Here is a 27,935-nt window from a genome sequence, read left to right on the forward strand (position 1 = left end):
ACTACCCTTCTGCAACATGGTCCTAAGGATCGAAGAAACGATGGAAGCGTCCGCTTTGTGTGGCGTGTAGTGGCGTAAGGGAAAACTGAAGTCGTGTCAATCGAACAGGAAAAACTGCTTTTATTTTCGCCCACCGAGCCTTCCTCGCGGGACTTTGTCCTGTGTGCTTACACGGCGTGTCTGGTGGTGGTTTGTGTAATGTAAGTATACGGTTAGACGATAGAGAAGAGTACGCGTAATAATTGTTGACTTGTTCTACCTTACTCCCGCGACGTTGCGCGTCCTTCAACTCAACCTACTCTACGCGCAAACAGCGCGGCAACAACCTGTCTGCTATCCGGTGCTATCGTCGATTCTTCCTCCAATCACGGTATGCTCAAGAATCCGGATTCGTCGTCATTCTTTTTCCTTACCTCGTTCCTCGTTTTCTCTCGCAACTCGTTAAGATAAGTATGTACAGAGCTCTCTAACCGCTAATACTACTTATAATCGTAATGCTTATCGTGGAAGAAAAGGGAGAAACAGCTCACGGGACGGCCCGGGGCAGATCGTGAAGTAGTAAAAATCCAAAAACACACGCTGTTGGTGCCGATCGTTGTGGGGAGGGCTGGTTGTGTTGTTGGAAGGTGCTACGATTTGCCGATCACAAGAACAGATTAACTAAGAACGACTCGAGAAAAGGTGTGAACCGTTTTAAGTGTGACCACGCTTCGTGCCGTGTCCTTTTTCGCTACTATTTCCGTTTAAATTGTTTTTTTTTTCACTGATTACATGCGTTCACCAAAACCTGGTGCAATAAGTAGAAGTGGAACTCGCCTCTCTCATACATTAACTACCAATTTCGCATCGGTCCATCCGGCCAATTACGTGTTCCGTCAGCAGCTATGCAACTCTATAAAGGTTTGTGATGTGCGTATGCTCGGTTGTCTCGGTTTTCTGGTTCTCTTCGTGCGATTGTTTGTTACTCCTTTAAATTCAATATAGTGTCGCTTCACATCTCATCCGTTCTCTGTGTTTCGCCGTCGACAAAATCTGTCGTTATTGTATTCTTATTGCACCGTGTGTGTCGCCGCACACACACGAGTGTATCGGGTCTATGATTTGGTTTTAGTTCTAACTTCAAATTTAAATATTTTGCTGCTTCCGCCAGTGCAGTGCGTGTCTGTATAGTTAGGCACCGGGGGGCCTGTCCTGTTACTGTAGCCAATAGCAGGTCGTCACCTATGTCGTACCCTTGTCCTTTCGGCAAGCTTTCCCCCTTTCGAGTCCATTACTGTGCGTGTTGCGGCGCTTTTGTGGGCCACTTTATGGGAGGCAATGCAGTGTCAGTGGAGAGGCAGTTTGGTTGGCATTTCGGGGTGCGTCGTCCGCCGGTGTCGTGACTTCTAGAGAGATAGCACGTCCTGTTTTTTTTTTACATATTGTACGCAACGTAGATGGGATCGAGCTGATCGGCAAGGAATCCGTCCCGCAAGTGCATCCGTTGCTTCTCGCCGCGGCTATTGATCGGCACAACACCTTTTGGAAAGGAAAATAGGAATCGAGCAATTACAATCCGATACAACAGGCGGTATTAACAGGCGAGATCACGAACCGGGATCGACAACGACGACCACACCGACGATCAGCTGATGCTCCTCGAGCACCGTATTCGTCACGAGGGGAACCAAATCGAGCGCTTCCGACTCGTTGCCGTCGAGCTCGACGACCACCACCAGCAGGTTGGTCCAGGTGAAGACCGCACACTCGGCAATCTTCTTGTGGCAGCGCAGAACCGAGTTTTCGATATCGATCGGATGGTAGTTCATACCGCGCAGCGTGATCACCTCGTCCAGTGCGCCCACGACGTACACCGCATCGTGCAGTTCCTGCTCGTTGCCAGCGGCGGCCGTCGTTGCGGTGCCGCCGGCGTTCGAACTTGTCGTAGAGTTGAGCGTATTGTGACCCTAGAGAAGGAAAACCAGAATAAGAGACTTGATGCTGATGGAGACAAACCTGATCCGATCCGACCGCTACGTACCTGTGAGTGAATTGATTCGGTATCCGAATCGCGACTAGCTATGCTCGGTGTCGTTTCGTCCAGGATCGAGCCTGCCTGGGAGCACTCGGTGCGACGCAGGAACCCAAGGTACCCGGTGCGGGCCCAAATGTCGCTCGTCGAGCAGCCCGTCACCAGCTTCGCGTTGAAGTGATCATTATAGTCCGTCTCGTCGCCGTAGATCGTGAAGTAACCGTTCGAGTTGTGCGGTGATTGAACCTGTTTTCCACAACAACAAACCGGGATTAATGAAATGGATCAACCCTTCTCCTCCCCGTTGACGGCACTTACCCAAATCTCGCCGAGATGCGAATCACCGCACTGTCCCTTCGTGTCCGGATTGGCGATGATCACCTTGACGCCTGGCAACAGTTTGCCCGATTCGACCAAGCACAGCGAATTGGGGGCACCCCGTTCGACGAGCGCCACCCGGTTGTTGCGCAGCGCGCGCAGATCCACGTACACCTGGGCGCTTTCGGCCGAACTGGCACCCTGCACACAGATCGCCGGATTGACGCGGCATCCGAACGACGTGGAAACGCAGCGCGTGTTGAGCCCGAGCGCCTGGAACAGTTTGCAGAACTGTTGTGTCAGTTGCACGCGCGGCCGCTCTTCGGCCACCACGACGCACGTCCGCACGCAGCCGAGATTGATGTTGCGCTGCTTGAGCGCCTGGATCGAGTTGCTGAGGGCTTTCGTGCACAGTTCGATCACGCCGTACGAGCAGAACGTATCGCGTACCCGGTACTGCGACAGTGTGCTCAACCAGAGACTAGGATTGGCTTCAACCTGTTCCGGAAAGTGGAAATCGGCGATCGGCGAATATAAACTTCTGCTACTTTTGAAATCCTCCCGAAATACATTACCTCGTACGGTGCGATCAGGATCGAGTGGTGACCGCTGTAGACGCTGATCAGCGTCCACATTGAGAAGCCAAGGCCACAGTACGGATCAAGGCAGAGGGCCACATGGCGACTAGGGTACAGCTCGCAGGCAAGCTTCAGACTGGCACAGAGACTCGACAGGGAGCTGCAACGACGAGAAGGTGGATGAGTGATCATGCTCCTTACACCTCTAGATCACCACTTACCGATGCGTGATGATGACGCCACTCAGACGACCGCAGGTGGACACGCTAAAGTCCAGATAGGCAGTGGAATCCAGCGTACAGTTGGCGATGGCTGTGCGGAAAGGAGAAAGATCCTCCATTATATCGGCATCGATCGCTTAAAGGCTGCCGCTACTTACCGGCCAGCTTGCGTTTCGGGTTGTCCTCGATGTCCAGGATGGTGGGCCAGCTTTTCGGATCGATCGAGGTGGCGGCTTCGCGCGACTTCAGCAGCTTGATGATGCTCTGGATCGACAGGATGATGCCGCTCTTCGACACGTCCACGATCATCCGCACGGTGGGCAGTGTGGTGATGAGATTCTGCGGGTGCGGTGGCCGAATCGTAACCGGCACGGCACCGAGATACAGGCACCCGTAGAAGGCGCAGATCAGATCGAGCCCCGGCGGGAAGATCAGCGCGACGTGATCGCCCGGGTTTACCTTGCCCCGCTCCTGGAGGAGAGCCGCAATCTTCTCGGCCCGTTTGTGCAGCTCCGAGCAGGTTAGGGTCTTCGCGACCGCACCCTTCGAGTTGAGCAGCGTGTAGAGGACGTGATCGGGCGATGAGCTGGCGCGCCATCGCAGCACACCCGTGATCAGTTGGTGCTGGAAGGAGAAGGAAGGAATAGGGAGAACTTAGAGATTCAGGATATGAGGCGAGTGGCCGCTAACTTACCTTACGCTCGTTGTCATCGGCGAGCCCGATGTCGCGGCCCTGGGCAGAGGCAAGCCGGTTGCCCTGCACCAGATTGCCGACCATAACCGAGGCCGGACCGACGGAGGCATCTGCACCACCCGGCCCCCCCGGAGTGCCAGCAGTGCCGACGATGTTGCCCGCCGCGTTGCCACCGCCGACGACGAGGTTCGTGGCCGACGACGAGGTGCCGGAAATTTGAAGTTGTTGGATAGAGCCTGATTTTAGTCGGTTTGCCATTTGTTCGTTCAAAGCACGATCGCACCACCAGACGACGGGTGATGATGATGATGGGGTGGTGGTGATCAGTGTTTTCATTTTTGTTTTGGTGATGTGTATTTGTTTGTGAGGGTGATGATAACAATGTTGTTGGTTTGGTGATCAACGTGTGGGTGATCGAGTGATCGTGAACAATTTTATTTTTGCGATCGCGTGTTTTGCAGTTTTGTTTGTGAGTAATGTGAATACGGAAACAAAACAAAACGGAAACCACAAGAAAGGGACGTTTTGAAACGATAAAAATCAAACGGACAACGATGATCGTATGTACAAATGCAGGTGATCCACCACGCGAAGTTTGGGAGGGTCGATGCCGTTGGCGATGATGATGATGGTGATGGCGGGGTGATGATTGGTGGTGTTGGCAACGCGATTGACCCAAAACACGTTCGCAGTGTGTTTTGCCCCCGTTTGCGATTTTGTTGTTGTTGTGGCATTGTTTTGTGTTTGACAATCGTGATTTTTTGGTGGATATTTTTGTGGCAGTAATTATTGCAGTCCGACAGATGTGGCACGGTGGCCGGATGAATGATCGAAAAAAAAACCAAACAACACGCGCGTTTCCAAATCCAAAACCGTGGAGTGTGTTTGTGTGTTGGGTGTGGTTATTGTTAAGTCAACCAAAGTGTAACCAAACCGGCACCGAGGGGGTTCACAGGTTAGTACGCGTTCGCATTTTGTTTAGTAATTGTAATTTGTTTTGCACGCACGATTCATTATTATTTTGTGAGGAGAGCAGAGCAGCATTATTGAAAAGAAAATTAAGAAGAGAGAGAAGAGAGAGAGAGAGAGAGAGAGAAAATGATATTAATTTTGAGAAAATCAAAAACCATACGAAATCAACGGCCAACCAACGAATTATAGCAAATTAGTACGTATTATGCCAATCCATTGAGAATGATCCAAAACGGGGGGAACATAGGGAGGACACATTGTAAAGGGCCGGGTGGGTTTGTGACTGGACAGCGGGAAGAAGAGTTCCGTGAAACCATTCCGAAAACCAGGGAAACCAGGAAGGACCAGGTGGTGGTGGTGGTGGTGTGTAGTAGCAGGGGGACAGAAGGTGCTGATGTGCTTTGCAAAACCACGGCCACGTGAAGGGGTTCGGAACGCCAGAAAGCTACGCCTTTCACGGGGTCTCGTCGACGAGGTAGTGACACAGACGAATGTGGCGATAAAAAGGAAACACTAATTCTAATCATTGGCCTCATCTTGAGAAGTGCTTTCGAAGCGAGTGCCGCGGTGCGTTGAAGTCTAAAGGTGGTTTCGACTTCCAAAGCATTCTCAAAATGTGGCGTTTATGAACTATTTTACAAAATAAACAACCACAAAGCAGCAGAACAACCAGATTGGAAGGTAATTGATTGGAATAGTATAACGACAAAAAAAGCATTGGAAAGCAGTTGGCAAATATTCCAATCAATTGCCTGCCAATCTCTCAATCACGCTCCCAACCTTCTTGGGTTTGATAAAGTACCGGCGGTGCTGCAATCTACTTTGAGCGTTGGTCTGTGGGGTCTAAAGGCTAAACGTGATGAAACAACAACCGGTGGCCCTGTCCGACAGGATAGGAATCGCCGAGGATGGAACAAAATGAAATGAACGCAAACAATGCCAAACAAAGTTGCACACACTAACAGCAGCAGTGGGGATTCAAACAGCGATACGCACACGGACACGCACACGTACACACCCACGCAGAGAGCAAACGAATGCACCAGCCACATACAGCGCACACATACAGAAAGCGTGAATGAAAAGATGAAAAGCGGACGTACCGTGGTGAATTTCGCGTGGTTTCGGTAGGTTGGTGACGCAGGTGTGCGGACACATCAGCACGTTGGCGGGATGGAGTGACCCCTCGAGGAAGCGCCGGCGCGCCTCCGTCAGATGGATGCCCCCGAGGGGCGTCTTCGGCAGATGGTTCGGTGGTACGAGCGCCAGGCAGTAGATACCGACCTGATGGATCGAATCGACCGCCTGCAGCACCCGCGACATCCACTGGAATGACTCCTCCTCCGAGCAGTCCGGGCGCTGCTCGGCAATCACACAAACACGCTCGTCCCGCAGCACCCGGATGCTGAACACGGCAATCCGGCCACGGTAAATGAAGCGCATCGGTTCGACCGCCAGCACCGTGGCGATAATGTCGTCCGAGTTGTGCTTCCGACCCGTTACGGTCATCAGACCGTCACGAGAACCGCACACAAATACCAGCCCGCCGGGACCAAGGAAGCCCAGCAGTCCGCTCCGGACGTACATCTCGTCGTTGATCGGCTTAGCCGGGATCGTTTCGCCGTCCTTCGTAACGGGCGCGTCCGCCAGTGGTTGGACCTGTCAACAAAACAAACCGGTAAATCCAAGCTCCCGGTTTCAGAATGGACCACTTACCTTGAAGGTGGAGTTGGTCATGCCCTCCAGACCGTAGTAGGCCGTACCGCTCGAGCCTGAGGTAACGCAGATTTCACCGACCTGGTCCGTCTTGCACAGCACCGGAGGTCCTTCGGCATTCACCACAACCATCGTAGCTACGGAAATGAAATATGTTTAACTACAGACCATTGGCCGGAACACTCGGAGGGCTCTTACCACTCGGCATAACCTGCCCACAGTCCTGCAGCGTGAGGGAGGTAAGGGAATCTTCACTGTCCACACGCACGACCCCGTGCGAAAGGGCGGACATCGACAGAACACCGCGCCCGGTCGCTGACTGATTGTATCCGCCGGCTGCCGATCGCCCCGGGCGTCGCAGGGACACCGTAAACACCTCGGAGCTGCTCGCACACGGACAGATCGCATCCGGGCGCAGGCCCTTCGTTTGGAACACGCTCAGAAACTGGTCACAACTCGAAAGCGACCACGGATTGGCACCGTCCGCCACGAGCAGCATCCGGAGCGACGAAAGCGAGATCTCCTTGTGGTCCTTTGTGGCCAGCAGTCCCCAGTGTAGGTCGCGGCTCTTCACCAGACAGCACGACGCGCGGTACTTGGTGATGAGCTGCATCCAGGACGAGGGCCGTAGCTTCATCAGTGCGTACGGAATAAACAGGACGTGCATTCCGTTCAGCACCGCCGTCAGGATGCTGTGCCAGAGGCCAACCTCACGCTTAAAGTCCAGCACGCACACGATCGTTTCGCCCTCGGTGTAGTGACACGCCATCGTGAGGGCCCGGCAGTGGCTAATCATTGCTTGCCGCGTCACAGTCACACCCATCACGCTGCCCTCCTTATCGGTCGTGTACTCGATGTAGGCACTCGAGTCCTCACTGATCCGATTGTTGCTCGTGTTAAAGTCCTTCGGCACCTTCGGCAGGTGCTCCGTCACGAACCAGTGCAACCGGGGCCAACCCTTCAGCTTGGCCACCTCCCCGGTCGATGACTTCGGGAGCCCCTTCAGACAGGCTTCCGAGGTGAGCGCCACGTGGACACCGCATGAGCTCAGCAGAAAGCCGACCTGTTGCGGTGGCGAGTCGGAACTGGAGAGGGGCAACTCGATCGGCAGTGGCACCAGCCCACGGAACATACACCCGTACCAGGCCGTCAGGAAGCTAAAAAGTAAAGACGTTTCATTAGTGAGCGTCACCTTTGGTTCCGCTGCTTGGGGCACTTACTTCAGGGGATCACTGTTGGGGTAGACGAGGGCCACCCGATCGCCCGGCTTGAGGGCGACCTGTTCCGGGCCCTTGCTGAACACCTTCGTCGAGAGAGCGTACGCGATCTTCTGGGCGCGCGAAAGCAGCTTGCCGTAGGTGAGCGTCGTCGTCATCTTGCCGTTCGGATCGAGGACCGTCGCCATCGGGGCCTTAAAAGAGCTCGTTCCGTACCGCTGGAGGGCCGCTTCGAGGGTGCGAGGCAACCCGGACGGTACGATCAGCTGTTCACCCTGAACCGGAGTCATGATGCTGCCCTCCGGTTTCGGTGCGTTCGGGTCCTTCGGATTGGCGGCGATCTCCAGCTCGATATCGTTGTCCTCGTAAAACTCCGGCAGTGGGCGCCGTTTCGGGCGCTTCAATGTGTTGAGCAGCTGCTGTATCTTCGCCGAAACCTTCCACCGACCGGCCGTACTCGTATCGCCCGGTTCCTGATTGGCAAGGTTTACGTAGCGCGTGACGCGATCCGCCCCACGCCGGGTGTTTGCCGAGAACTGTGTGATATCCGGCGCGGCGTACGGTCGCTGCTGGGGTTGGAACTCGCTCAGATCCGTCATGTCGTAGCCACCGCCCTTGCCCTGCTGCGGATAGCCCGAGTGGTGCTGATTACGGTGGACGGCCGGTGGCGATCCGGCGCTGGACGTATCCGAGAGCGTTGCGTGCTGCTGCGTAATGTTCTGCGGTTGCGTCGGAATGGTTTGTGGTGGCCGATGGTGGGTTGGTAGGGGCGGTGGGGCCTGTTTCGACGATGGCAGCGGTTGCTGCTGACCGTGGTGATGATCCCGGGACGACGGCAGACGCATCGGTTCCCGTGTGAGAATGTGATCACGGGGCAGATTGTAGTTGTCCCGGTCCGGGGTCGATATTCTGCCCAGCACGCCCTCCTCCGGTATGGATTCGTCCTCCGTACTGGAGTCTGCAAAAGGAAGTGAGGATCACCGTTAGGAACCATTTACTTTGAGGTGCGATCTGGATCGGGATCACGGGTCTCTCAAAGGACCGGTCGCACGATTTTTTAAACAACAAGACCCAGCGGTGGACGAGAAGACGTAGGGGATTCTTACTTTCGGAACGATCTGCACGCGGTGGCCAATAAGCAAAACTTTGAAAAGCAGCGATTCGATATCCTGTGATCGTGTATGAGATCGTGTGTGCGTGTTGGGTGAGACTAGAGATGGAGTTCGGGGTTTACGGGGACGCATGCGCGGTGAAACTGGAGTAGACGAAGACCTGCGAATTGGGAGTGATCTGCGATCATACGACCCCAATTCGCAGATCTTGTCGTGCAGCTCATAAGGGTTGCGAACGCTACGAACATCCTGTGGGTGCTGACGGAATGGAGTGTCCCATTCCGTGAGCATCCTCAGGAGCGTGAGCAGCGCGAAATGATGGGGTTTGCGGAAGATTTACCTGAATCGTCATGATCGCGCTCGGGGCTACGGTTTAGGACCGAGCTGCGCTTGGATGGCATTGGTAAGCTAGGTTTGGGACGATTTTTCAACGCCGCCAGCGCCTGTTGGACCGCTTCCTGGCGTACCTCTGCGTGCGCGATTTGATGGTGTGTGTTTGATGGTCAAAGCGGCACCAAAAAAGAGATATTTTGTGATTGGTTTTACGCGCGCGTGTGTGATGATGATGATTGTGATTGTTAATGGGCACGGATATCGTGTGTCGATGTCGGGGATTCCGGGCAGCCATCCGTCGATTAAAGTGTCATTTGCGGGTGTAACGGGAGCAGCCAGGGAGAAATTTGGGCCATCATCAGCGCCGTGTTGTCGTCGAATGGTTGAAGGTCAGATGGGTTGAGCGTGTGGACCGCGGGATATGATGATCATTGTGCGATGATGGTGTGATGATGGTGGGTAAGCAACACACGAAGCGCGTACGGGCACACAGTAGAGAGATAGAGAGAAGGAAGAAAGAGAGCAAACGAAACGAAAATGATGAAACGATGTGAGGATCTTTCCGGGTGACAGCGGGTTCGGAGCGGGTTGAAAGACCTCGGATGCGGTTTAGTACAGGGCTAGGGAGCGAGCTTAGTAACAGGCGGAACTATGACACGTGATGGCGTGTGGGTGGGTTGGCACTAGATCCATCAACTACAGCATGACCACCACCAACATCACCAGCAAGAGAGAGAGAGCTTCTATTTAGCTATTTAGTTGTTCATCATGACAAGATTATTAACCCGTTTTTGGCGCAGATCTCTGCGCATGCAAGAACCTTTACGGCGGGGTGGGCTAAGTGGGGCTTCCGTTTCGCTAGATCCCCATTAAGTCGCGTGTGGGCGACGACATCATTGTTGCTAGCGCGGCCCATAGCGGTCGGTGGTAATGGATAAATCATGAACAGACCCCGCCAGGGAATGGTTTCTCATTAGCTGGTGAAGCTACTGCCGCACTCGGCGATGTGATTGATGTGCCGGACTGGGACGAAGCGACGCTGCGTTTTATAATAAAAATATCATATTTTTTGATAGCCTCAAATTATGCCCACGTAGAGGATCGTGTATCGAGCTATCAACTTTTTTTTTTAACAGAATCTATGCCGAAGGCCTATATGCGTGGGTCAAAATTATCACCACCCGGTCGTCTGGCGCCACGTTTAGAGCCATTTGTCTGCGACGGAAGCGCACCCCACCCGACGAATGTGGAGGTTTCAGTTCGGTGCAAGATTGATGTTGATCGTTGCATGCGAAGATCGATTAACGATCTGGTTGCGCTTGAGCATCGACGTGGGGTTCGATACGCGCTGGTCTCGATGATCATTTCGTGAGAACACGCAACACGCTATCAATCTCTGCCTCCTACTGAAGCTGAGTGCGAAGCCCACCGGTGTGTGTCACCGATGGGGTGCCCGATTTAATCGGCCCGCTAAATTATGTGAACGCGTGACCGTTGGCGTACCCGTTTGACAGGCTTAAGCTAGGCCTCACAGACCTTGCTCTTGAAAACCGTAACGAGACCTATACGACGCGCCTTCGAAGTGACATTCGGTCCACTGGCTTACGTAAGTCGGCCGCCCAGCAAACTCGTTGGTCAACCCGATTTTGGCCAACCGAAACGAGGTGGTCAAACCGGCATCTGGGGCTGAACTTGATGGGTGGGCAAGTGTCAATCACCGTACTCTGTAGTGCTGTGGAGGCACCTCCACCAACAGCTAATCGATCGACTCGCGATCGACGGTCCGGGTGGTAGATGATCGATGTCCGGAGGTACTTGGCGAGGAACTCCATCAATCAGCGACCGCGAGCGCTTAGGGAGCTCTGTCATCCGAAACCTGTCCGAATCTCTAACCCGCCTTTTAGTTCGTCGACTTTCTGTGGTGCTTCTACTTTTACATTCCTGCCTTCGCGGGTTGAAAGACCTAACAGACGGGTGAGTGCAAAACACGATTGCTAACCGAAGATGAACTAAACTACAACCAGTGATTTGGCGGTGAATTATTTGCATACCGAGACAAGCGAGAAACAAAACAGACAACACCACACAGCAAACGTAATCGCAAACCAAAAACACTGACCGAACACCGAAGTTGTGTATCATGCAAAACACTTCACGAGCCGAAAGTGGAACCCGGCCCCCGGGTTTTTGTTTCTTACTTTTCCTTCTCATTAGCGCATAATTGACGCGAAATTAGCCAGCCAGCCACATCCACGCGAAATGCAAAACATGCCTCCATTAAACGGCCCGGGGTGTTGTTATGTTTTGCTGAACCGATTTGCTGAGCTGGGCCGCCTGCAGTCTCGGATATCGTCGTGCAGAGGTTCACTCGCTGGCGCACATGCCGTCGATCCGATTACACCGTGATCGATTGCGCCACGTAACCCGTGGCGTGGCGATAGCGGTCAGTGCGTTTAGTTACGCACCACTGAGGCCGCCAATGGTTGCCCGAACCGAAAATCGCCATTAGACCGCGGGGGAGCTCAATATAAAACATTAGCCCCAGCCTAATGAAGGCACCGTGTGTATGGCGTGCGAAGCACACTCAGCGTGCATGTCATGAGGTGGGCATACATTAGAAATTACGCACATGAGGGGGGCCGGCCAACACAGATAGTGGGGCCTTTCGAAAATGAATTAAAATTATCGATGACCGCACGGGGTAGTTGAAGCCCCCGGGGCTTCGAAGACGATGGGCGCTGTTTTATAATTGTCCCGTTTTGCTTTTCGTGGCGATCGGCAAAATGGTGCAATTATCAACGTAGGTAGGGCGTTATGACGGTCCATCACTAAATTATTGGCTATCTTACGGATCATAACACACAGTAGCAAAAGGGATGCGAGTGAAACAGTAAAACGCTATCGTTTGATTGTTTCATCTATCTGAAGTAGTAATAATTATGTGGCAAATAATTATTAAGAAAAATGTGTCTTTGTCGTACGTAATGATCGCGTAACAAAGTTAGAACCAGATCGAAAAGCTTTAAATCTGGTTAAATCTGTGGTTAAATGGCATAGGCAATAGTTAATAATGAACTGAAACAAGGACATAACGACGACAACAATGGCACATCTAAGATTAGTTTTAAACATGAAGCTTCACTAGTCATCGATCGACCCGTTAAGCGATAAGTGATTGACCGCTACAACTCGAGATCATCGATCGACAGCATAGAGTATTAAGATTAGAGTTGAGAATTAGTTTTGTGGTGTAATTTTACAGCTGCCGATGTCGAAAAGAAAACTCTTCTTTTCGCATTAAGTTAAGTTTAGGTAAGCGAAAGGATGTATGTACAGTCCGGGGGTTAGGTAAAAGTTAGGTAAAGGTTGGGTTCGGAAGAAAAGTAGAAGAAATAGAGAGAACGTAGGAACGGTACGGATCAAACGTAGATGCTAACAGCGGGGAAAAACCAGAAAACCGAAAAAAAGGGCGTGCCAAAATAAATAAAATGGAAATAATAGTTTTTGGATGATGTTCTGTGGGGTAGTGCAGACGGGGTGCAGGTTGCATTTTTTACCACTGGTGTAGCGACTCTCGTGCCGTCCAATTCTCCTATTATTTCTACTATTCTTGCCCTCGGCCGCCGCCGCCGCCGTCACCATCGCGCCGGCAGGATTATTACTTGACCGATCGTCCGTCGGTTCCGTGGACGAGGGATGCGTTTTGGGGCGCATTATCACATTGCCGCTGGCCGGCGGCTCCTCTCGTCCTCCGGCCGTCGGTGGTGGTGGGGCGGCGCGTGTCGCTTTGAACTGGACCAACGCCTCGGCGGCGGCCGCCACCAGTGCCGAGGAGTAGAGTCCCGGCGGTCCGCCGGCCGGATGCTGGCCCACCGAGGCTGATGGCACAAGAAGGTCGTGGTGGTGAGGGGCCGACGCGACGCCACCTGCCGCCGAGGATGTCGAACCGGATGAGGTAGTGGTGGACAGCGGGGGATGGCTGCTGCGTGAGTGTTGCTGCTGCTGTTGCTGTTTGCGGAGCAGCAGCTGATGGGACACGGGAATGCCGGAGATCGGATGGGGCGCCGGCCGCAGGACGACCGGCTCTTCCGCCTGCAGCACATCAGGCTGCCGTCCAGCAGCTAAGCGTGCGTGCGTGTTCGTGTATGTGCGGTGTAAATTTTCGGACGACCCATCGCCATTTTGTGCGGTTGTGCGTATATGTTCGGCGTATGTGCAGAGGCGGCGTGATTGTTTGTTGTTTAAATTAAGGTACACGTAAAAAAGATAACATACAAAGTACAAAGCACACAACACAACGAAATGGAACAGAGAGTGTAAATGGAACACCACACCACACAGCGCGCGCGCACATGCAGCAAGAAAGAGCGAGGTGAGGTCGCCAAGAGAAAAGAAAAAAAAGAAAAACGAAACAAACAAGTTAAAATAGGTGATTGAATTGAACACAACGTAATAAAAACACAGCAAAAAACACGAACTACCCTGTGGAAGTGGATTTAGGGATGGAACAGATTTACAACATACAACAGGACACAAAACAGGGTGTAACCAAACCGACAACACAGCAGCTCGCCGATAGCAGCTAGCAATAAAATATGCATATTTGTTAAGTCCACAACCTACAGCAACTACGGTGTCCGAAACCCTGACGGTATGTTAATGTTTTGGGGCGCCACGACACCAGCGCGGTGGTTCTGGCGTGCGTAGGCATGTTACTGCTGGCTATGCTAGGGGACAGATCAGCACCAGAGATGGTCACAATTAGTGGCTAATGGTTCGGACCCCCGCGTCGACGTGTGGCTGAGATGATCTTCGCCCGGATGGCGCTGGCGATGGTTTCCCCAATTTCCTTCCCAGATCTTCGCTTCCCGGCCGGTGGTTTACGACCTTGGGGCGGTCCGGGCAGTGATTTGGGGGAGCTCGATCTATCAGGCCTCCAAAATTACCGGTCGCTCCAAAAGATCCGGCGGAACCGCAGCCGATCACCATCATCATCAACCCAAGAATAGAATCATCATCGCATTTGCCCAAAATTATGGAACGCTGCGCGGCGCTACCGCTATTCAGGTACCTGAGCCGCCTGGTAACTGGTAACTGGGCGATCACTGAAGATCACCCAACAAGAAATGGAAACCCAGCTCAGCTCAGCAAGCCGCAAATCAAGAACCCAAACATCCGAAGCACCGTACCGAAAGGGAAGCCATCACCATCAGAGAGTTGGGCGAAAAGGAGAGATGAGGAATAAAAATCGCAAAAGTGTTACGCAGCCCCCAAAAAAAGGGCCCATAAAAAGCCATCATTCTTCACTTCTGAGTCTGAGGAGGGGGTTTGAAAAGAAACTCGTTAGCTCGATCGCTACGTAGCGGGACGGAGCGCCCGAAAATCCCGCGCCAACATCGATTAGTTTCCAGAGGTGCTCATCAAATTAAACCCGTTTCGGGCGATCCGAATGAACGACAAAAACCCCACCTGTGGAACCTGCACTCTGGAACCTCTCTCTCGCTCGCACTGGTAGCCAACTAAATACGTCGGAGGCTCTAACGGGAAGCTAACTAACGGCCCCGTCCTGGTGGAGATCCCCAGAAGTTATGGGATCAGCGTGAACCTGCTCGGAACCGGGCAAATCAAAAGTAGGACGCAGTGAGGACACCCCCCGAGCCGACATTTCCCTTGCGCCTGAGATGGCCGCCAAGGACTACAGGTTTCAAAGGGATCTAACCTGAGTGGTAGCGCTTCTCGTTGTGCGTCACCTTCCGTTGCGTGCTGCGACGGGTTCGGTTCTGCTGTAGCTGCTGCTGCTCGCGCTGTTGCTGCTCCCGCTGCTGATGGGACGAGGAATGGTGGTGTCCACCACTGCTGGACCGATCATTTCTGTCTCTACTACTACCACCACCACCACCACCACTGCTGCCGGAGGAGGCAAAGATGTTCTGCTGTTGCTGCTTCTGCTGGGACGCTGAATGATGGAGGTGCGACTGGATGTCGTTGACGTAGCCCGGATTGTTGCTGCCTCCTCCACTACCTAGGGTGGGAAAGTTAGTAATTGGGATGAACATTACAAGCGTACTACCCACCACCAAACGGACACATGGACTCTACTCTACTCTACTCGGTGCAGGAAGCATGTAAGGTTGGTTAAGCATGTAAGTCCCGCGAATGGAATGCGTCATGCGTTCGAACTTCCGCACCCGGAGGTCAGCCGGTTTCCGGTAGCTACTACGAGACAAAGATACCTCCTAATTGTTATGGCGCAAATGTTACGCACACGAGCCGTGACACACCACAATCGTTGCTGGCAATTTTCCACTTTCTTGCTGGCTCCCCGCGGACCTAATTGTCTCACAGCGTTTATGATGGGCTGGAATTTTCGCGACCGAAACGATGCTGAGGCGTCTCTCACTCTGGGGTTGTAATTGACGGGCGGGAAAACACTACCGTATTAGCTTCCTGTCCACACACCATGTCACCATCGTTCCGGGCAGACAGCGTGTCCACAAGTGCACTTTGCTGACTTTCTCCGCGAGCAAGAAAGCGAAAAGCGGTAGCTGTGACGTGACTAATGTGCCACCATCGAAACTGCAAATGGCTTTGCTTTATTGAGGTCCGAATTGTGAATGGCGTACACTTCCAGTTATTGGATCTCTGCAGAAAGTTCGCGGACTTCATTTGACATTTGTTTCTAACCTCCTCACAATGTCTACTGAGATCCATTCTGGTAAGAACCGATTAAGCGCACCGATTTACAACCGATTCGTGGTCCGACAGGTGGCGCTGTTTCACAATCGCAGAGAAGGACCGATCACAGTGACTTAACTTCGTAACTCAAACGCACCATTCATGAATTACGTGATGGAAAAATAGTTGGAAAACTTATTCCCAACTTCCTGTGTGACCCAACAGCAACAAATAGTTTAATACACTGGGAATTGATAGGCCCAAAACCTCGGACTCAACCTAGACGTGTTAGAGATTGATTGAGCCCTTCCTGGAGCCCTTCGCAATCGTGCGGAAGCTCGTAATCGTGAACGCAGCCCTTCGTAACACCGTTTTCCTGCCCGAGATTTGGTGCCCGAAAGTGTGCATTAGGATCCAGGGCGATCCGTTGCGAGGTGGCGCCCTTCGAAAACAGCCTCGAAATGAAAGTAACCCAACTCCTCCGGCACAAGGTGTTTGTGTGGGGGTTCTGGGTACGAGGAGTATGATCATCAATTCTAATCAAGACGCTCCGAGCCGCGCCGAACCAAGAGTCCAACAGTCCCCGACATCCGGGTGATCGATCGACGCAAACATTCACTCGGCTCTGGACTCCGGCAGGGGAGTTGGACTCCAATCGAAAATAAATTACTTAAACCCTTAATGTCCGGTTCGCTCCTCGAGGAGGTCTCTCCAGCCTCAAAACTTGCTCCACGCGGGTCCCACTTCGAGTGCCGATTCTAAGTCCCGTCAGACTTCAGCTAAGAAGATTAAACTGCGAGCAAAGCCTCGCAAAGCAATCTGCCGCCACGGCCTCTCTACTCTGACTGAGTCCGCGAATGGCATTTAGCGCACCGGACCGCTGAGCTGTAATCTCGCGAGGAGTCTCGGCGCACCATAAATCAGCATTACCACCGGTCCCGTAATGTACGAAATTATTGAACATGTCAACAACCAGAGGGAGCTCAAGAGAGAGAGAAGCTCTCTACGCCTTGCCGCACCGTGAGACGTTCTTGGGCGAGTGAAGCAATCATAATTATACGGATGGACGGACCAGAGAAGAGACACTAGCAGCCAGCCAGACCTGGCCAGCATTCTTGCGACACTCAGTCATTAAAAGAGACACCCGAGAGACATTGCGCAACCTTGGTCGGCTGCAGGCGCCTATAAGTGGACATAATGAGCTAAGGGGAAAACTGAGGACTTTGGAGCTTTTTTCCGAAAGACCGCCCGGCGTCTGGGTGAGTTCTGCGAAAGTGGAAAACTGCCATCGATCTGCTGGTGTGTGCCGGTTATTTATTTTTCGTTGCATTTCGGCCGGTTCGGAGCGATCTTTGCCGCCTAAAAGGAGCAGGACCAGAGCAGACAATTTGTCCGCCAACGCATTTGCTGATTAATGGACCAGGCGTGCGCGGTGTGTTAATTGACAGCGATTTAATCATTTAATCCCACACATGCACCAGAGCAATATAAAGTGGTCGCCACCCCCCCGAGTTCGAGGGGCATCCTCATAAATCATAAGACCGAGTCGTGAGGTTCTCCCCCGGTCGGCGTCGGGTTTTTTTTTTCGAGGCGTTTCACTATAGTTTGGACACTAAATTTTGGGGGGCCCCGAGGGCAGTGTTACGTACCGTGCTGCACATTTTTGGACAAATATGGCTGCAGGAGTCTCGTTCGCTTCTTTTCGTATCCTTTCTGAGTGATGTCACCTGGAGGAGAGAGACAGAGAGAGAAATCTTCATTAATTGGTGTCGACGAGGTTTAAGATGTGCAGAATGTAAATGATTCTCAAGACTTTAGTAATAAACTTTCATACGAGATCTGTTCATAGATATTGATGAATAAATAAATAATTTTAGAAAACACACAACATTCGTGATATTTTTGTAGCGGACCTCTATTGAGGTGTCTCTCTCTTTCTCCTGACGCCGAATGTGTGGTGACCATAAATTAACCTATCTTCTTCGGACGTAGACAAAATGGGCCCCTAGCAGAAAGTGCACCAAGCTCGTCCGAAGCCCAGTGAGCACCGCCGAACATTCACAGTCCTTCAGATGCTCCAAATTGCGAGAACGCCAGCCGAGCGCTGTGGCGAAGGTTACTCTCAGAGGGTGGCCATTAAGTGCACCGATTTCGGGAGGCCGAACCTTGCCAAATGGCCATACATCACGCCATACATCACGTCGTGGTTGATGATGTGCAGAATTGAGCCCTATAGGAAGCTAACAGCAAAACGGTGCCAACAGATGTCTACGCCGGACCATAATGGTCCGGAGAGGATGGTCGAGAAAGCATTTCGTGGTCTACAGCACGGTTCGCATCGCAACTAGACCGATGCAAGACATTCACGGAGGCCCCCGATCGGCACGTGATGTGGAGCTTCTTACGCAGCTGAACGATGCTGCGGTAAAGTGGCCAGTCTTCTGCCGGGAACTTCACGGCCAACACGCACCCCCACGCAGCTAATCACCATGCACGGGAGGGTGGTGGCCCCGGCCGATCCGAGGAAGTGGATTTCTAATTTCCACGCTAAGATTTGACCACCACACTTCCGTACGGTGCTAGCGGTTCAACTCTGCTGGCCGCTCCGATGGTGGCCCCGTAAACTAGATTTTCTTTCCAACTAGATCCGGTGGCAACAGACCAAAATCACCGAGCTTCACCAAGTGGCCCTTCATCATCTCGGCGATGAATATGCGAATGGCGGGCTTGGTTCGTAGTTGGGGTTGTGGAACCACTTTCCAAAATCTCCACGGTCACCTCATCATCCGGTGGCAGCGCCAAAGCGAGTTCCGAGCACAGATCGTCGTGGGTCGATCATAATTTGCAACTCACTGCCTCGGAACCAATTACCGGAGGTCACTTACCACTGCCGGACTAACGGGCCAACGGGTTGGTCCGGTCGGTACGTCATCTGAGAGGCTTGGGAACCTCATCATCCAAAGGGCACAAAATATTAATTCTAGCAGATTCGTTTCGAGACCGTGTTTTTCGAACCCCAGACGTGACCAGCGCCGGACCACCGGAGATCGTCGTCGTTCTACAACCGTAGAGGGTGGAAAATGGAGATCGAGACTAGCCGATCGCCATAACCTTGACTCGGGAATGCCGCTAGGCGACCCCACCTTCAGGGAGCAGCGGTGAAGCTCAGAAACAATAGTCGGACACTCGGCCAGCGGGAGTGTTGTTGAACCTGGCCAGGTGGCGCGAGGGCGTTGAAATGGAAATGAGTTTCCATCGGCTGATAAATTGAAGTCGATGTCGGTGAGACGTCTGAAGTCGGGGAAGCCGTAATGAGCAGTCGTGGCCGGACTCTGGATGACCGCGGAGGTTCGGAACCAATTGGAACGTCAATGTACACCACCACCACCAACTACTGACTGACCACCAGCCAATCCCCGCCGCCCGATGAAGTTGCGTGGAGTTCCTGCAATCTACCTGTCCCGGGTTTTAACCCTAACGCTGGGCTCCAGGGGATGTTGTGTAGTTGTGTATTGTTTTCCCCCGGGGGAATCGGGCGGGGGCCAAGCTATTTATTGCCAGGTTTTAATGTTCGCTAATTGCACAGTTTCGCACTGGCAGGGGATTGAGTGCCCAGTCCGCGCGGTGTGGAGGTGTGGCGCTGTTGATGAAGCTGTACGGGGCTTGAGTCAGCGCAAGTCCGAGATTGGGGTGGGTGTTGGCCGCGCTAATAGCCGCGCGGCCAACGGGTTGCTCATCTCAAGGCCCATCCTCGTCGTCGTCGGACGCCTAGAATTGAATGCGGTGCGTGGCGTACGGAATGCGTGTAGTCTCTCGGGTGGGGAACTGTTATTCTCTTGGCGGGGCCACGCGCTGCACCCCGAAGCGCAGTGCAGGGGCGTTTTTTGTAATGAAAAGCCATTAAAAATGTGCAGCAGAGTCTAATGGACGGCGTGCTCAGTGCGAGACGATCGCCGGATTAGAAGACACTGTTGAGAATGGCATGGCATAAATTAACTGTTTTTAGGATAATCGTTAAAGTTGGCAAACGAGTTAGTAAACTAATTGTATTGAATTGAATAAATTGAAGTGAAATAATAAATTGCCTGATCGATGCCCAATCATTCAATAATATCTTCCAAAAGTTTTTGGTCTAGAGAATAGGCTGGATGCGAAATGAATTCTCAGCAGAAATTTCTTGAATGCTTCAAGATCACTCCAAAGTGGGGTTTGTGGTGGTTCCGTATCTGTAAAATTCATTCGCCCTCAAGCGATGGACCATATCCAGAGTGATCCATCTAGTGCTTGAATTGTAAACTACTGATTTCTTGACTCTTATGATCGTCAAACTTCATTCTTGAAATTGTAAACATTAAAAAAAAACTTTGATATTTAAGAGACGGGACGTTATACGCTTGCAGAAAATTCGGAAACATCGAACCATTTTGCTTCGAAAATGAAGAAGGGGCCATAACCGTCGATGACGAACGATACCACGAAATGTTGACCGATTGGTTCTTAATACGAATATAAAATAAGAGCCAAAAACTTGACCGATATTTGTTTCCAACATGACAGCACAATCGATATTTTCCGCCCCATCTTCGAAATCCATCTGTTATGGCAATATGCAGGAGTTAAGACCCTGCATTCTAGAATGTTCGCAAGTAAAAAGTTTCTCCAAAATACTAGAACCTTCTATCCAACGAAAAGGACCATTTTTTGGTGTTGGCGACTGTTGTGACAAAAAAGTATCGATCCATTTAACACCTCGCCCACACCGGTGCCCATTATTAACTCCTACAAACGCTGACCTTGGGGATGTTCGTGTACCACTCAAGCTGTTAATTGTCTCAAGTTTTTGTACAAACATTGCCCGACACAAGGTCATTGCATAAAGTCTATTTTAGGCCACTCGAACAGTACAAGTCCGTCCATATTTTATTTATTTTATCTGAACGAGCCAATCCTTCTAGAAGGATAACTACCCCCCGGTGGAGACCCCAGAGAGTGCCAGTAATTTTGTCGCGGCCCCAATTTGTCTGTCGCGGAAATGTGCAATCACCTCAGCCGCTTTGGCCAGAGTCAGTTACCACCATTTGCGTCACACGCGTTGCTAATTTGCTCTACACCAGGCACAGGACTTTCGTCCATTATTGACCACGAGCGGCACGAGGGGCTTGACCACTGTGCTGTGTCGCAACCGATTGCACCCAAAAGCAACGCCTTTACCCAAACGCGGTACGCAAAAAAGCGGTTTCCGTGCCGTTGGAACTCTTGGAACAGTTCTCGAGGGCGAACGTGGCCGCCCTCGGAATGGGAACTCCTCTGGGTGGGAAGAGTTGCTGGTGGTCGTTTCCCAACGGTTGCTGGGAGTTCGCACGACGCGACAGCCACTCTAATTTGGTGGACACCGCGAAGAAGTCGTCCATCGTCAAATCTGACTACCGGTCAGATCAACCAGCCGAATCCCACCGAGAGGCCCCGTCGTTACAGTAAAAAACCGACGACATTTGGCCGACGTTTAGGCCGACGGATTGGTTCCGGTTACAAATTTCACCAACAGCCTCAGGCTCGTGGGGCCTCAGGCTTCAGGTCTTTTTCTCCGGATTCTGACACCGGACATCAAATCCATTAGAGATGCAAGCCCCCCCGTTGGGGTCTTGCCGTGGGGGTGATTCGCAAACTCGCGACGACGACGACGGTTTCTAATTCTTAATTCTACTTCTTCCACCATCGAGAAACAATCAATCATCGACACGTTTGCTCGTTGGTCTCTCGATTTGGTAATGGGGATTTCTTGGGACCCCGAAGGCTCGCTGTCGCTGTAAATCATCGTCAACCCGTGTCACGCGGAATGCAAATTGTCCACAAAACGGAGCCGAAGAAAATGGAATTTCCACGCACAACCACCGTGCTTGCGGTCTAGCGGAACACTCTGCGGGTGATTCACTCTGTCGAAGCCGAGAGGTGTTCCACTAAATATCCCTCTACACCCTCCCTCGAGTGGCTAATCAAATTCATTGGCCAACGCAGTCAACTTTAGGGTGGAATTATTCAATCACCACCTCAATAGACTTAATCCCGGCCCGGCCTGTTATATGGTAGCACACCTTCGAATTATTCGTAAATCAATCATCAATATGTGGAGGGCTGCAGACTCGCGACCTGGCCGCCCGATGGTGTGTGTCTGGTCTGGTTTGCAGATAATTGCCACACCCCATTGTCTGGATGACGAAATCTTGGCCGGCGTCTGGGTGCGCAAATTCTCGTCGTCGCGCTCGCGGAACATAAATTTCGAGCCCTGTCAGCCGCCGGCGCGCTGCTCGCATGTTGCAATAAAACTTCAACCGCCCGCGTAAAGCGTGGTCACATCTTGGTCCGTTTTTGGGATCCGATTCCGGTTGGTTGGTTGGCTCCGAACCCTGGAAGGATCCCCGAGGAGGTGCGGCGGCCCAGAAACATGCAAACAAACATGATTATCTTGGGCCAACACAACACGAAGATAGAGATTTGTTTTGATAGGTTTATTAAAGCGTGCTCGAAAGCGGTCGTAAAGATAGGTTGGAGTTTTTGGAGGGACCGGGGCAGCGGGTGACTCAAAAGTACTCCGGGGGCGGTAGTGCCGCCTGGTCGTGCCCACGCGACACTCTGTCGCGGGGACCCGTTCACGGAGTCCGCGGAATTGCGCTATTGACCTTGGAGTTAACGGTTCCCCGTCAGCGGAACAAGTTCCGTTTTTTTTTTGTGAAGCAGAATTTATTCTTCTTGCCCGACGCTTGATGTTGGCAGATAGGGTTTATGGTCCGAGCTGTGAGTGAGATTTGTCTATCGGAGTTCTTGTGCATGGCTCGTGTGTGGCTCCTAGACGGCTGCTCGTCGAGTCCGGACCATAAAACGATGAACGGGGACGAGCTTTCGTTTGGTTTCACACGAAACACAAGATGATTTGCATTTCACAGATAACAATGAGCGTTTAGAAAGAGAGATAAGGTTAAGCTTTACAGATTGTATTCATAAAGCTAAAGCGACGGCCAGGATAATGAATGGACCGCGTGAAAAGGCCTCACTTGACTCTTGACCATTGTAACTTTCGAAACAGAAGACGCCTGTTGACACGATTCACAATCGCATAAAAGTGAAACAAGCGGTCCCCCACAAAAAGCACCCGCCGGGCAAAAAGTGGGTCCAAAGAAAATGAATTATTCACCCCCGAAAAAGGTGCTCCCATTTTCCTTACCACGCCCCGCGAGCGAAAACAAAAGTTGCAAAAACAGAAAACTGCGTGTGGGGCTGTGGCCATGGCCATCAAGGGCGGCTGTATATGCCGCCTGACCTCGACCTCGCATTGTTGGTGTGACCCCGACGGTGTGACGATGGGCTCCTGATGCCAATTAGTCGGTCCGGCCCAGACGGGCCGCCATTGTGTGTGACGGATGATGGGATTTGTGCAAGAGAAAAGTCACCCTTTGGCCCCAACCCAAACTTAACACAACGTTTGGTGTAGCCACTTTGGCCACGAAGCGCCAAAATTTAAAATGTAGATCCGAGAGGGTTTGTTGTTAGTTTTGGATAAACTTCCGTCCAGTTGTGTGGCTAAAAAAAGAGAACGTGGGATGGACCGGGAAATTGATTCTATTTTGGCAACAACCAAGGCGAAAAAATGAGGAGGTTGGGTGCGTTTTGGAATGCTCAACAGTAGCACGCGGAACCAGATCGATAGCAAAAACGGCGAACTAATCATTTCCGATTGATCCAACCGTTTTGGGATGTTTTTTTGTGGCCGTTGCTTTGATAGGTTACATTTATCGTCGCGGCCAATGGTTGCCAATTCCGGTGGCCATCGATCGGTCATTAGACAGCACATTACACATGTCATCAGCTGCAAAGAACGCTAATTGATAATGACAAATTGGGGCAACTGTCAACAGAAGGCGAAATAAAATGAGTGACACTCTCATAATGGACTACTCCCTTTCAATCCAACCATGTTTATGTCGATAGTTCCAGGCAATTGTAATTTGATTTTTTTATATATTTGTTTTTTCGAATATCTTCGAATAATTGCCATGAGACAAGCCAAGCAGGAGAGCATTAGTGATATCCTATTACATTTCAGATATTTGTGTTAAATCCTCCCGAATAGCTGTTATCGAACTGTCAAAACAAGACGTCATTATCGTGGCCCCAAAAACAACGCTGAGGGTTTTCAAGTTCTACGATTTATCGTCCACTTTTTACTGTCACTTCAATGGTGGCCACTTTCGTGAAAGTGCGTAATAAAATCCAGATCTCCCAACGGGGGCTCTTTAGGTCCGAGAACCGTCTCGCCCGGCCCCACCCGCGCCCCGGATTACTTACCCCAGTAGCTGCCCCGCCTCAGCGTCGAGTGGTTCTTCCGGACGACGCGCTTCTTGGACTTTTTTCGCTTCACTTTCTTCTTGTGGTTCACGTGGATGATGTTGATGTCGTTAAAGTCGAACACGTCACAGTAGTTTTCATCATTTTCGTCGTCGTCGTCGTCGTCCTCGTCTTCTTCATCGTCTTCTTCCGGATGGTCCGGACCACCGTTTTCCACGCACCGTTTTCCCGCCACACCATTCACTTCCTCCTCGTTACCACCGACCACCACTTCACTCTTCGCCGTGCCGTACGCGACCCTGCCCCTGCCGCGATGCTTACTTCCCCGTTTCACGGAGACACCACTCTTCCGCGTCGGAGACCCGGCCGCCGGGCCGCACTCGAAGCACTCACAGTCACTGTTGCCCTTGTCACACCGCGTACAGTACAGATTGTCCCCGAGACTGTTGATCAGGAACTCGTTCTCGCTGAACTCTTCCCCATCATCATCGTCCTCGTCATCCTCGTCGTCATCTTCTTCCTCTTCCTCGTCCTCCTCCTCCTCATCATCATCGTCCTCGTGGTAGACGTGATTGCCCTTACCGTTCGACCCCGCATTCACCGAGGGGAAGATACTGGCCAGGGAGATCTCGTTCTGGTGTACGGTTCCTGTCGACCGGACCCGCTTGAGATCCCGCTCCTGTCCCGGTGTGGTCAGCTGGAAGTTGGAGTCCCCGAACGGGGCCGAGATGCTGCGTTTAAACATGAACGGCTCCTGGTAGCGAGTGCTAATTCCGACCTGGGCGGCTCCTCGTGAAGGCTCCAGCTCGCCACCCTGGCGACCGATCAGCATCATCTGCGTCAGTGGTTCCAGAGGGCTTCCGTATGGGCGAACTTCGTGGAACAACTGCTTCCGACCAGCAATGGCCGTGGACGTCGCGGACGCCGAGAGGCCGATGCCGCCACCGGTTCCTCCACCGAGGGACGACTTACCCGAAGCTTTCTGCTTGCCGTTGGCGGTCGACCCGAGGGTACTGCCGCCGCCGCCACCCGGGCGGCCACTTTTGCGCTTGTCCGGAAAGGGAAACATAAACTCGAGCCCATCGGGCTGAAAGTAACGCTCGACCTGGGCGCTCTTGAATCGGATCGTCTCGTTCTTCGACACCAGAAACGTGTCGTAGTAATCGTTCTCTTCGTCCCCACCGCCCGATGATGGTGGCAGGACAGTGACACCACCGGCGCCGGCAGCAGCCCCAGCCCCCGAGTAGTCCCGGTAGAACTCCTTGATGGCGGCCTCGTTCATCTTCTTCTTCTGGATGTAGTAATGGCGGAGCCGCTTCAGGTGCTCCTCGTAGAATGCCTCCAGATCGTGGATCTCCTGATTGTAGCGCCGATCGTTGCAGAAGTTCTCAAAATCCCGCGCAAAGTCCGGTGCCTCCACGTCGCCGACCGCCGATGCCGTCACCGCTGCCAGAGCCGCCAGGCTCGCTGGATCCCCACCGTCGAAGCCATCACCCCCCAGCTTGCTCCAGTTCTCATCGTACAGCTCGCGGAAAATGTCCCGACTCGGGACGCGCTGCTTGCGAATCGACTTCTTCCGCTTCGATGAGTTCCGCTGGACGACCATCACGCGCTTGAAGTACCCATCGCGGCTAACGGCCAGCTTCGGGGGTTTCCTTCGCTGGAGCAGCGTAGCCTTCTTGGACTTGCGCCGGAACAGGTTCTTGGGCTTGGTCAACGTCAGACTGAAGCCGGAGTCACGTGATGACATCGATTTGAACGACTCGTTCTTGACTTTCGGCGGCGGGACCAACCTCGGGCCACCGGCTCCAGCTCCAGTCGAGAGGATCGACAGATCTTCCTCCTGCTGGCCAAGGTTCAGCTGCTTCCAGATGCGCCCGGTGTTGATGGAGTAGAACTCCTTGTTCTTCGTGAACGGGTTCTCCTTGATGCGCAGCGCGTACGGGATGCTGGGTTCGGGCGACCCCAGTTCCGCTTCGTCGTACAGCTGGCCCTGTTGGTCGTAGAAGATAGTGTTCTCCTCCTCGAAGTACGGGCTCGGGAACAGGAACTTGGGCGGCTCAGCCACCGGGTCCTTTGGGGTGCGCTGGAGTTCAAAGTTCTCGTGCCCGTTCGTCGGGACGTCCACGACGTCCAGCGTTCCCGTCCGTCCGTTCGTCTTGCCGGCCGATTTGGCCTTCTTGCGGTACTTGTTGTTCTTCTGGTTCTTCAACTCCACCGTGCCCACGGCGGTGGGACCCAAGCTAACGGTGGTCGTCGTCGATCCACCACGCTGCTGCTGGAGCTCCTTCTCGTCCACCCGGATGTCGACGTCGATCAAGTCCAGGGCCGAGTCGTTACTCAGCTGCCGGTTGAGATTCTCCATCTCGGAACCCTCCGTAGTTCGCTTCGTCGGGTCCATGGCCGGGATTCGGATCACGATCCCATCGCGGGACCTGCTCCGTATCATCTTGAACGTCTGCGTGTTGATCCTCGCCTGGACCTGGGGTGAACTTTTGTGTCGGTCCGCCGGACGTGGACGCTCCCCGGCGGTAGTCCCCGCCGGTTCCGGATCCGGGTTGTCGAAGCTCGTCTCCAGATACCGCTCGTTGACGTGCGTGGTCGATTGGATCGACGAGTTGGGCTCACAGTACGTCCGGATGGTGACCAGTGTGGGCAGCTCGTTGGTCGCGGTTGCCGTAGCCGTCGCCGTGCTCGTGCTCGTCAGGGTCTTCCCCGTCCCGGCGCTGAAGCTACTGCGGAACGACTTCTTCGACGAGGCGGTGGCCGTGTCAGTTAGCTGTGGGTAACTTCCAAGACGACCCGTATCGTGACCAGGATTCGTCAGCGTATTGCTCTCGATCGTGAACGTACTGATGCTGTAGAACGACTTATCGTCCCCAGGATCATCCACCGACTGTGGCTGTCGGCGAGCTCCCGGTATCGGAAGTGGTTCCGGGTTCGCTTCATCCTCCTCCGGGATCGCTTCCGTGCTGACGTTAATGTTGACGTGCGAAACATTCTTCACCCGACCTTCTCCACTCGGTTTGGAACTTCCCCCCACGGGAGTCTGATATTTGGTGAGATCGCCATTTTGTACTTCGCTGCCGGGTGGTGGCGGTGGTGGGGTCTGCTGTTTCGACGGTCTCGGAGGCTTCTTTATTTTAATCTTCTCGACCCGCCGGTTCGCCTCGTACGTTCGCTCGATCAGATGCCTGTTTTCGTTGATGTACCGATCGTTGATCTCCTGCAGGGCCCGGATCTTCTCGTCCAGCGTCGCATCGCTCGACTCGAGCCGCTGCTCGACGGTCAGCTCGTTCCGGGCTGACGTCCCGGACGTAGTTCCGTCTGCCGTCGCTGGCTGAATGGCCGCTGCGTTTGGGTCCGGATCCACACTCGCGGAACTCGTGCGGAGCTTCTCCGAGCCCTTCTTCACCAGTCGGGCCTGATCCTCGAACTCACTGATGTTGACCAAATTCTTGGTCGACCCGCGGAGCACGGCCGCCGCATTGCGCTTGCGGCCCCGCTCGAGGTAGCTCTTGCGGATGCTGATCCGTTTGAACGAGTCGCTCCGCTTGAAGCTCTGGTCGATACTGGACTTGTCCTTTTGCTTCTTCTTCGTCTTCAGCAGATTGCGGATCGACTCGAACGTGATCGGCTTCATGGTGCCCGGTCGGAGTAATCACGCACTAGCAGACATTTCTCTATCCACCTTTACACTTGCGGTCACCTTTCGAGGGAGGTTCACTCGGAGCTCTGAAAGGTGGAA

At 52.9% G+C, this 27,935-nt stretch overlaps 1 protein-coding gene across 1 annotated transcript; it reads right to left on the minus strand.

Moving 5' to 3' along the window:
- On the minus strand, positions 1-27,830 carry LOC131206674 (disco-interacting protein 2). The gene is made up of 18 exons (XM_058199336.1): positions 24,188-27,830; positions 17,493-17,574; positions 16,664-16,681; positions 14,892-15,190; positions 12,730-13,293; positions 9,180-9,308; positions 7,731-8,685; positions 6,709-7,667; positions 6,511-6,647; positions 5,898-6,453; positions 3,823-3,932; positions 3,287-3,752; positions 3,129-3,219; positions 2,905-3,067; positions 2,330-2,827; positions 2,021-2,257; positions 1,595-1,946; positions 1-1,518 (listed from the first exon to the last, which is right to left on the minus strand). The coding sequence occupies exons 1-18, from the start codon at positions 27,828-27,830 to the stop codon at positions 1,415-1,417; spliced, it is 9,363 nt and encodes a 3,120-aa protein (XP_058055319.1). The 3' UTR covers positions 1-1,414.
- Positions 27,831-27,935: the final 105 nt, after the last annotated feature.

Source organism: Anopheles bellator, chromosome 1 (genome assembly GCF_943735745.2).
Source record: "Anopheles bellator chromosome 1, idAnoBellAS_SP24_06.2, whole genome shotgun sequence".
Classification (NCBI taxonomy): domain Eukaryota; kingdom Metazoa; phylum Arthropoda; class Insecta; order Diptera; family Culicidae; genus Anopheles; species Anopheles bellator.